This window comes from Pollachius pollachius (assembly GCF_949987615.1).
Source record: "Pollachius pollachius genome assembly, chromosome: 6".
Lineage (NCBI taxonomy): Eukaryota > Metazoa > Chordata > Actinopteri > Gadiformes > Gadidae > Pollachius > Pollachius pollachius.
In genome coordinates, this window is record NC_136939.1 from 22,826,518 (window position 1) to 22,837,567 (window position 11,050).

The 11,050-nt window shown below is 45.7% G+C and overlaps 1 protein-coding gene across 7 annotated transcripts; it reads left to right on the plus strand.

Annotated features, from left to right (window-relative positions):
• Window positions 1-496: 496 nt before the first annotated feature.
• rabgef1 (RAB guanine nucleotide exchange factor (GEF) 1) lies at window positions 497-10,871 on the plus strand. Of its 7 annotated transcripts, none has more exons than XM_079737970.1 (10): window positions 497-617; window positions 1,614-1,807; window positions 1,976-2,184; window positions 4,683-4,703; window positions 5,402-5,568; window positions 5,816-5,900; window positions 6,474-6,606; window positions 6,753-6,844; window positions 7,232-7,488; window positions 8,149-10,871. In XM_079737970.1, exons 2-10 carry the CDS (start codon window positions 1,629-1,631, stop codon window positions 8,608-8,610), a joined length of 1,605 nt encoding a protein of 534 aa, XP_079594096.1. In that variant the 5' UTR covers window positions 497-617; window positions 1,614-1,628; the 3' UTR covers window positions 8,611-10,871. The 7 variants fall into 7 exon arrangements, with proteins under 7 accessions (XP_079594096.1, XP_079594097.1, XP_079594095.1 ...); XM_079737971.1 differs by having other exon boundaries at window positions 593-666; XM_079737969.1 differs by lacking the exon at window positions 497-617 and adding an exon at window positions 856-954.
• Window positions 10,872-11,050: the final 179 nt, after the last annotated feature.

Below are 11,050 nucleotides of genomic sequence, written 5' to 3' on the forward strand. Positions count from 1 at the left end.
TAAGAGCATTTAAAATCGACCTTAAAATGAGCAACGTGGTACAAATACAAAGAAAATAAATCTCTTTACGGGCGCAGCAATTTTTGTTGAGATCACTGCTCTCGGTCTTCTCTCAGAATTCCGAGAGATGAAGACAAAAAGGGGGCGTGCCTCCGAGAAATGCCGCAAGAAAGCTGGGAGATTTCCGACTTCCGACTCGGAAGGCTGGCGCCCGAGGATTCAGGAACATATTTGGCTTTGGAGTCGTCTTTAGCAGAATGAAAGGCATTTCAGAAGCTAACTTTGAATTTCCTTTCTGGTTTGTTACGTATTTTAAGCACATGGGCTACCATACATAGCCACTAGGAAGTAGGATCGAACACATAAGCTGTAATAACTACACCAGCCACAGATGGCAGCACCTTTAGACAGGTGAGGAGGGCGGAGCCAGTACGTCACATAGGCCACGCCTACTCGGTATTAAAGCAGGGCCTGGCGCCAATGAGATCAGAAACATCCGGCAGTCCATACTTGGGAGTTAGATACAGAGGGCTGCTGTTTGTCGCTCACACGCGTGTCCATACAATTCCCCTCCTTTTGCTTCATAGTTACCATACCGAAATACTTTAACAAATAAAGTGAGTTAAAGTGATCACGATTGGACTACTTTCTTCAGGAACGCGACAGGTTCAGTACTTGAAACCAGTTTACTATTGACTGTTCGTCTATTTAGGATATATATATATATATATATATATATATAAAGCGACTTAAAATGGATGGAGAGATGCAATAGCAAAATAACCAAATACGAACATAATTCATTATAACGTGTCGACGTGCATACAAAGGCGGACATTTCAACGTGATCCTGAACGCAGCATTACCATAACCGGAGGAGGCGTTGATTGTTGACGTTTTGCATTAGCCTAGCATTTCTAGCATTGTTGTCCTTCACAGCGTTCTGCCAGGGCGGTAAGCGATCATCTTACGTGATTTCAAAGTCATTGTTCGTCCGATAGTAGAGAAATGCTAGTGATCGACTTATCGACGACCTCATGCAGCAGACCGTGGCATGATAATACATCGTTGTCTTGCCAGCCAAACGTTAACGTTGTAGTTTACACATGATTGTCATTAATACATAGCCTGAGCGTTTTCTATTTCATCATGACGACATTGTTCCCTGATAGGAGTCGAAAAACAGAGTCACATTTGACTGTTAACGGATATGCATGCCTGTGAAAGGGCTCCTTTATATGTGTCGAGGCCACAGTGCGCACACTGTTTACTCAGTGTATTGTCATGCAGCATGACCCTTCCTCCGGACGGTCAGGACACCTAATGAGTGTTGTCCCCGTGTCCTATGGTTGCCCTCAACCTGACACCTGATTTGACTCTTCTAACTCATTCATGTATTGGTTTTTGTATGCAATGCTGTTTCATAACGATGCCCCATTCCAAACCACCCATCCATTAGCAAAACGGTCATCTCTCAACATGTAATGTGAGCACAGTAATGCTGATATCATAATTGAATACTGTGGCCTTTCTCAAGACAGTTCCGTCCTCATGTAAAACATGCCGTTGTTTATGGTCAAGGATACGACCCCATTTGAACATGTTCTCACCAGACGAGTCGGCCTAAGATGAGCCAGAAGACGGAGCGCCGCGGGATCCACGTGGACCAGTCGGAGCTGCTCTGCAAGAAGGGATGTGGTTACTATGGCAACGCAGCCTGGCAGGGCCTGTGCTCCAAGTGCTGGCGGGAGGAGTACCAGCGAGCCAAGGAGAGACAGATCCAGGAGGACTGGGCCTTCGCAGAGAAGTAAGTAGTGTCGGTTTCTTTGCCGTCTCAGGGGGTCTCACAGTCAGAAACATTCACAGAGAGGTATAGATAATAAGTTGAATTAGCAACTCCACACAGAAAGGGTATGCCTCGTCAGGAGGTGCTCGGTCATTCGAACGCTAAATCCTGCAACGTCTCTCTGGGCAGGCTGCAGCGCGAAGAGGAGGTGGCCTACGCCAGCAGCCAGGGGCCCTCCAGCCAGCCCGGGCCCCAGCCCCTGGCCCAGTCCACCCCGCCCCATGCCTCCCTGGCGCCCTTCTCCAAGTTTGAGGAGAAGAAGACCAACGAGAAGATGCGTAAAGTCACCACGGTGAAGAAGTTCTTCAGCCCCTCCACGCGCATAGTCCCCAAGAAAGGTACGGCATCGCGAGCATCGACACTGATCGGGACAAACCACCAGCACGGAAAATGGATGAGGGTACTCAGCTTATACACGTTTTCACAGGGATCCTGTGATAAAGAGATGTTTACAGTCAAATACTGTATATATTTTGAAAAAAGGACACTGTGTATTTGACACCCCATTAAAGACATTACGGCAGTTATTGTGCGTCCTCTCTCCTGGAGTAAGAGAGGTTTGGGTTAACTCTCTTTCTCTCTGCGTTTGGGATGGTTGGGGTTCGAGACATTCTTATTGAGCCACGGCCTCCCAAAGCGCGTGGGCACGGTTTACTGTGAGCTCCCTGATGGCGGGGCCATTTATACTCCACAGGCCACGTCGTTATTACACGCTCCTTAAAGCACTGTCTGTGTTTCCATCGGGGTTTCCTGGCTTGGGTAAGGTTGTGCTTTAGAGTGGGACAAGAGATGTATCTGTCCTGAGCTTGTCATGTCACCTTTTATTTTTTCCTTTGCTGCCTCATTCAGAAAGTCATTGTTTTTTCTTCCGCTGAATCCATCCCATCAGATGTTGAATTGCGCCCAACACCACATTCTCCATTCTTCATTCATTTAGTTCGCTAAAACCAACACGGTTCCTCTGTTCTGCCACATCCAGACCCATTGATTTTGATAATATACCATCCAATCAGTGGGACTGCTTTATGGCCGTACGATAACGGTGTTTAGTCTCGTCCAGGCCACGGTCGTACAAAGTGACCGTACCATGCAACTTCACCTGGGGCTAAACATGAAATGACAAACCTGTACCTTTTTGGTTTTAGTGGCTCTGTGTGCGTCATCACTTTGTCTCCCCTCTATCGCTTGCCCCCTGCGTTCTCTGCATCCTCTCTCCGTTGCTCCCCACCCGGGCCCTCCCTCCCTCCCTCCATGCTGTTGGCAGGGCTTGTTGAGAGGGAGGACAGGACCTTCAGGGCTTGGAGAGGGATCTTCTCCCCCTCGTGGGAGATGGGTTCTCCTACCGAAGGTAACGGCTCTAAGGCTGCTGTGGGGTTCCACTCCCTCTTGGTTCACCGATGGACCCCTTTTAAACAGAACCCCACAAACACACGTGTAGCCATTGACATCGCATATGTAGGCAGGGCTCCGTTGGACAAAGCCCTGGCATTAGTAGACTACACTAGTGGCATTCACTAGTGTAGTCTACTACCCATGGTACATTAAAGGGGCAGACCCATCATTAGTGTTATGGGTGACACTTGTGTTTTCCTTATGATGACTCCTCTGTAACGGGTCTATTATCTCTTTTACATGAAACGGTGAATGCAACAGTAATTTGGACTCGGTGTGCATACTGTAGACAAGCCTGCTCAAGGCAAAAAAGCACAAGATTTGTAACATCATGGGTTTAGCATAGGGTCATGGGTGAACCCCGTCTCATTCACAGGGCTACATTGTGTGTGTGTGTTTGTGTTTTTGTGTATGTGTACGTATATAATCCAGCTTGTCCTAAAAGGACGTTGCTTAGTGGCATCTCAATGCGATTTCCGTCTAAATTGTAGGATTCCAAAGGAATCCATATGCAAATTTTTGCTGCTTAGCAAGCATTTGTTAAGAGCTTGTGTGTCAACGGCGTCAACTCAGATTGAAGGCATGTGTTGAGAGGCTCTCCCTATTCATTCACATGACAAGCTTGTCAGCGGGATGCTTTAGAGAGGGCTGAGCCAGGTGGGAGTGACCAATACGTTTGAGCCAGGTGGCCGGTGAGGTTTTTTTCATTGAAGCACAATGAGTTTGGGCAAGAATATTTTGCCATTTCTTGCAGGCGTTTCATTCACCTTCATTCGTATCCCGCTCATTCGATCGGGATACGAATCTATTGAAATTCTTGAATTTAATTTTCGATTCAAAATGTATGCTCGATTCAGTGCGGGGGGTATTAGTTTCAGGACCTACTGCGGCCCGCTTTGCGCTACGAAAAGCAGTTTGTAGAGTAGACTAGAGTGTGTATATGCTCATGTTGTTGCCATGTTGATTGCAATAATGTAAACACACAAAGGCAAGCCAACGAAAAAGTACATCAAAATATATTTTCAATTTGAATCACATTTATTTGTCTGGCCCTTAATCAAAGTAACAGCCTGAAAGTCTCTAAATGTATGACACCACCTAGCCCTAGCCCCCCAGATTGAAAAAAATCTTAATTAGCAAGGAAGAAGTCCTGAGAAGGAGAGACTGGGCGGGAGATTTTAAGTTGTGAATCCATTCAGTTTTCTCTTGGTTTTCAGGGCTTTTCTTGAATTGCACGTCCTTTGGTGTGGTGCTAGCTTCTGCCTTTAAACTCCTCTATGCGTCTTCTAAGTTTGATTCAGATTGGTTATGCTTTGTGTTTTTACTTTGATTTCTCTCGTTGTTTTTCCTTTTGATTGTTACTTACCCATTCTGTCCATTGTTTTCACCACCGACCCCGACTCCCTTCTTCCCCCTCCTCCCAAAACGGTCGTTGTGCCCGCAGCGCTGGTGGCTAGGCTCAGAGGTTGGTATCCCACAGTCTGTCTGGACAGTCCATCATGCATCCTGAATACACTCCGCAGACATACAGCAACAATCGTTCATTCATAGAATCCAGATCCATTGATTATTTTAAGGCGTTTTCATTGTATCTCTAATCGATGGCGTTAGGCCCCCACTTTTGATTTGTCGTCGACACGTTTTGTAACGCTTAGACATAATCCATTAATTAATAAGTTAAAATAGTTTGACTGCTCAAACTATTCAGAAATCACCAGCATCGATGTGTTTTTGCTGGCATAGGGCTGCCTAGTGATACGATTTTGCTCTGCCGCCTAACATGCTTATGACCTTCTAACGGTAGCATTGTTTCCGAAGCACCAGTGCTTAAAGTAGAAATGTTATTCTGTTACCAGATATGAATGCCTCTACAAATGCTTCATCTTAACATCCTCTATTTGTATGTGTCGTTTTGAGTCGGTTACTTTCTTTATTCTGCCAAATGCGAACCGGGGATCTCTGTATTGGGTGCCCTAAAGCACCACTCAAAAGAGAGAGGGCTTTCGGTCGAGTTTGGAAGAGTACCGTCTCTTTGCAGAGCAGAGAGATTTGTTGTTGCTCTTCATCTTTAATCCCAGAGGTATCAGCCAACTAGAAAATCAGGTAGTTGACGACCAGGAAAGACAATGTTGTAATGTCTTCTGGCTGCTCTCCGCTCCGTAGATGGCCACGAGGGGAAGACCTCCAGCCCGTCCATCAGCCGGCAGGCCAGCCTGGAGACGGACCGCGTCTCCAAGGACTTCATGGAGTTCCTGAAGAGCATGCAGCGCCCCGGCCGGGAGATCCATAAGCAGTGTCGGGCCTTCATCGAAGGAATGGCCAACAAGAAGGTATAGCCCCCCACCTCCAATAGAGCATGGTCAACAAGAAGGTATAGCCCCCCAACTCCAAAAGAGCATGGCCAACAAGAAGGCCGAGCCCCCCAGCTCCAATAGAGCATGGCCAACCAGAAGGTTGAGACCCCCAACTCCAATAGAGCATGGCCAACCAGAAGGCCGAGCCCCCCAGCTCCAATGATGTCCCATGAAGCATGACGCCAGCCCCGGATTAATGAAGGGTTTGCCCCCATCGTTTCAGCAGGACCTCGGTGCCGATGAATTGTCTGAGTGCGTCCAAGACTTCTACCAGAACTTGTCGGATCGTCTGATGAGCCACTTCAAAGGTCTGTTAGGAAAGGTTTCCATCTGTAACGAACCTACTCAGATTCTAGTTTGAAACACGTGATAAGAAACCTTTTCCAGTATTTAGTAGAATTGTGTGTGTTATTGTTCCCAAAAAGAACGTCTCTACCATAGTTGAAGACCCTTTAGTTTTTGAGTAGCTTTGAAGCCTTGTGAGACCATGTTCAAGTTTGTGTTTCTCAGTCTGGCCTTGGCTAGGCAGCAATTGATTTCCACATATGGCGCAGCCTTGCATTTTTCATAAAGAGCCCGCCAGTCAAATAAAAACGCTATTGCTCTCCTCGCTCTTGCTACATATTCTCCAATATGAAAAGCATTCTGTGCAAATGAATGATCTTTTAACCTTGCTATTTGTTCTTTCATTAAATATATATTGTTTTGATTTGTTTGTCAATAACGCAAAACTCCCTCCCCCCAGTGCTGATTGTCCCAACTGGTTTGAGGCCAGTCTGATCTGCACAGAGAACCAGAATGTGAACTGGTGAGATCAGGCTGGCCTCACGAGACCTGCCTGCTTTACCTTCAGTAGTTAAAGAGCTTCCTTTGACCTCCAGGCTCCTCTGAGTCTGTAGAGAGGGTGATGGACCAGGTGGAGAGGTACATCATGACTCGTCTGTATAAGAGCGTTTTCTGCCCGGAAACAACCGACGATGAGAAAAAGGACCTTGCCACGCAGCACAGAATAAGGTATGAAAGCAACTTAAAATAAACCCAAAATAACTAAAACTCTATGTGATTTTAGTATTTGTCTTAATTTCACTGACTTTCCCTGGATGTTTTTTGTGTGTGTGTGTGTGTGTGTGTGTGTGTGTGTGTGTGTGTGTGCGTCCTAGGGCATTGCACTGGGTGACCATTGAAATGCTGTGTGTGTCCATGGATGAGGAGATCCCTGAAGTGTCGGACAATGTTGTCAAAGCAATAACGGGTCAGTAACTGCTCGTATCAGTAAGCTGTGAAACAGGTTCTCATATTTCCTTACCCTTAAATAATAATATTTATAATAGTTTAGTATATTATTGATTACAATTAGTGAGTTGTTTGTGTTTTATAGTCATCAGATGGCCTTTTTAGCTAATCTACTGTTTTGTTCGATACATGGTTATTAGTGTAACTCGTTTTTCCAACCTGTAGAGTATTTTCCTTACATTTAGTTTGCCTGTAATATAGAACAGTCTGTTAGTGAATGTACTGTGGTAGTTGCTAACTGTATGGTTTTCAAAAGTGTTGCTGCCCAGGCACCTTGGATCTAGCCAACCCTGCCCCACTCCTGTGCTGCGCCGTCCCTGTTAAACCCAGCCTCCCTCTCCTCCAGACGTGATCGAGATGGACTCCAAGCGGGTGCCGCGGGACAAGCTGGGCTGCATCACGCAGTGCAGCAAGCACATCTTCAGCGCCATCAAGATCACCAAGAAGGAGCCGGCGTCGGCCGACGATTTCCTCCCCGCGCTCATCTACATCGTGCTGAAGGCCAACCCCCCGCGGCTGCAGTCCAACATCCAGTACATCACGCGCTTCTGCAACCCCAGCCGGCTGATGACGGGCGAGGACGGCTACTACTTCACCAACCTGGTCGGTGTGCTGTCTCCAGGGGGCGTGGGTCAGGGGACGGGCAACAGCTGTCTGTCCTCAATGGGTGTGGGTCAGGGGACGGGCAACAAGAGTAAAGCCTGATTCCGTTTTTTTTTTGACTGAATTCTGATGGAGGTTGGCGCCCCTGTGATCCTGATAACTCACAATGATTATAACAGGACCTGTTGGTTTTGATCTGCAGTATTCGCAGTGTGCACATGCTAGAAGTTCATGTTAATACGTAATGCAGCTTTCATAATAATTCATTTTATTTCATGGCGCCTTTCAAAAACTCTCAAGGTCCCCTTAAAGCTAAGATAAGCAAAATACAAGTTAAAAACAAACACATTTTTCAAATTAATAATGCAACATATTTATTAAATTGGCGCGTGGGTGGAGTTAAGTGGGATAGACGAGTCGGAACAGGTGCGTTTGGATGGAGGAGTTAAAGGTGGGGAGAGACGCTATAGTACGGGTGGATAGTGGGAGAGAGTTCCAGAGGCCAGGGGCAGCGGCTGGTGTTGTGCAACACCCTGATGATTTCAACCGTGTCCGGGACTTTGTAGCGGGACAGGGCCTTTTATCTGACCTCACAATATATATATGTATATATATATATACCTCACTGTCTGGCGTCTTTCCCCCCGTGGTCTGCTGCAGTGCTGCGCCGTGGCGTTCATCGAGAAGCTGGACGCCCAGTCCCTCAACCTGGACACCGAGGAGTTTGAGCGCTACATGTCCGGCCAGGCCTCGCCTCGCCGGCCCACCGACGGCGGCGGCGGCGGTTGGCCCCTGGAGGCCGGGCCCTCGCCTCAAGGCGCCGCCGCCGCCGCCGCCGCCGCCGTCTCCTCGGCGGCGGCGAACCCGGCGCTGGCCCAGCTCCACCACAGCCTGGAGCAGCTGTCGGGCCTGAGCGCCCGCCAGGACCGGCTGACGGAGGGCGCCCGCGGCCTGCAGGAGGAGCTGGTGTCCTGGGAGGAGGGCGTGCGGCGGGAGGTGCAGGACATCCTGGAGAGGTACCCCCTGGAGGTCCGGCCCCCGCTCGCCTCCGCCATCGACACGGAGAACGCCGAGACGGACCGGCTGCCCCCGCCGCTCACGCCCCAGGTGTTTGCCGGCTAGGGCCCCGACGAGGAGGAGGAGGAGGAGGAGGAGGAGGAGGAGGAGGGCATGAGAGCGTTTCATGAGTTTAACTGGTACTCTAGTGGGAATTTCATTGTGAAGCCGGTATCACCTCAAGAGATGGTTAATAATAATGTTAGTGTGTTTCGTTTTACAAAATGACAGGAATACTTCATAGAGGTAACTATTCAGTCAGTCAAAGGTTGTTCAAAGAGCGCTTGTCCTTCAGAACGGCAATACAAAGTGCTTCACTAGGGAAACACCACCAGCAGAAATTATTTAAAGGCTCAAAATCTGAATCACAGAGATAATTTAAGAGGTAGAGTTGAACAAAGACGTAATTATTTAATTATGAATTATTTTATTTTTTTTATTACCTTTTACTGTTTACTCTTCATGGGACTTTTTTAAAAGAGGTGGAAACTCCAACTTAAAATCTGAAATCCCTCCGCACAGGTGTTTGAGGATCTGCATTTTCTTATTCACCTCAAACAGGTAAAGCTAATGACAGTTTTATCAAGGCATGGGCAGATTTTATTCCTTTTTTAACATTTGATTTGTTCCCACTTGTTTGTGTGTGATGAGTGGTGATAAAATAAGCTAGAGCCTCATGGGAAAATCCAGATATCCAAGTTTTGATTTGGCCATGAATATCGGTTCATCCTTTGGTTTCCAAGTATAAGTGCATTTTCTTTTCATCTTCATCTTGTCTACATTGTCATTGCTTTGTTGATGGCTACACTTTCCCCAGGCGCGGCAATTGCTTTTGAAATACTGCACACTGCGACACTCCTTGCTTGGTCATCAACTGAAACTCACTCCCCCAAGCCCTGATTTGTCCTATAATTGTAGATAATAATGGAGGGGAGTAATGGCATGCTAAAGCCACTGATTCTAACCTCACACTAATGTTGCTTGACACTCCTGACCCAAGACCTGACATGGTTTGAGCATTAATTTTAAGTCAGTAGGGTATTGTAGTTCTGAATGAGTCTCTGCATGGAAAGCAATGTAGACTCATGCTATCAATCAGTTGGTCCTCCCAACCAGTCAATCATTGTATTCCTTTAGTTTGTTCAATATTTTTTCTCTTTTTGTAATGAGAATTACCAAGCCACTATCAACATAGCAAGAAGTCAGGACACTCTACTCGCTGGAAATTATACTGACATATGGGAATTGTTACTCCTTTCCCAAGCAGAAATACAACTACAATAGTCTAGATATTTATAGTTTTCTTTTATCACAGACACATGTATTGGTAGATTTTATTTTCTTTACCTTGAAATGTTTTGACGGATATACTTCCGTCTTCATCTCAAGTCTCAAGTGTATCTCAAGTGTAGACACAATGAATGCATTACAACTACAATAGTCTAGACAATGTTTTGTGCTACTGCAACTCCTGTGAAAGTCAAAAGGGAAAATTGTATTTGTGCAAGTGTGACAGTCAAAATAAGAGCTGCTTCCTGTTGGGGACACCACTATACACTATGTGACAATGTTGTATGGCAGGGGAAGGCCTTTAGAGCCTTTAACATAGACCCACCCCCCAGTTTCCATAGTCACTTTTATCATGGGTAAAACCAAATGCATTTTTTTTAAAAAGATAAGAAAAGTGTCTTAATTGTAAATCCTGGGTTTCTATTTGAATTACATGGTCTGTTGCATTTTTTTCAAATTGCAATTTCAAAATCATAACAGTATTTACATTTTCACTAATATCATTCTGTAAGACAAAGGATTGGTGGGAAGGTATGGGCACAGACAAACATTCAGTGATAAACCATGTGTTACAATTGATTGTGTTGGAATCCTGCTTGAAATTCTTGAGCTGTACATAAGTGATCAAAGGTTGATGGATAAATGAATGCTATTTTAGTGGTTGCACATTTCGTAAAAATGTATCATGATTCTGTATTTTTGGTTGCAGTGATTTCAGTTATTTGTTTATAAATGTAAACATTTTTGAGTGGACTTCAAATTCTCTTTTCGTGTATTGGTTGTTTTATTCAAAATACCAAACTGATTTGAAGTGCATGTCTATAATGTGTTCCTTACTGACCTCCCTGCTGTCACAAGTGTGCTGCTATGATTAATAATAGTTATTATTAAATGGCAGGTTTAAAATGCATTCTTTCAACAAAATTACAAACAATGGCTTGTTGAGGCATTTGGTCCACTCCATTTAGTTAGTCACTGGGTGTACACTCAGTTTATTGATTCATCTTGTCCAATAAAAAAAGGGTTGAGTATCTCAATGCAGTTAGCCTTATTTTTCAACCGCACCAAGGGCATCTAAAATTGTCTCCTTCCCTTCCCCTGTGGAACTCTGGATTTAGCATTTGGGCTATTTCTTTCAAAGATCAACCATCAGCTTTAGTTACCTTTCTCTCTCCCCTGCAATGCAACATACACCTCTTATTTATATGTATTACTC

What these genes read in the sequence shown, in the direction of transcription:
- rabgef1 (XM_079737970.1), top strand. Translation starts at nt 1,629, where the DNA reads ATGAGCCAGAAGACGGAGCGCCGCGGGATCCACGTGGACCAGTCGGAG. An exon ending in GCGCATAGTCCCCAAGAAAG is followed by an intron (nt 2,185 to 4,682) that starts GTACGGCATCGC and finishes TTGTGCCCGCAG; the next exon opens with CGCTGGTGGCTAGGCTCAGA. An exon ending in TCTGATGAGCCACTTCAAAG is followed by an intron (nt 5,901 to 6,473) that starts GTCTGTTAGGAA and finishes TTTGACCTCCAG; the next exon opens with GCTCCTCTGAGTCTGTAGAG.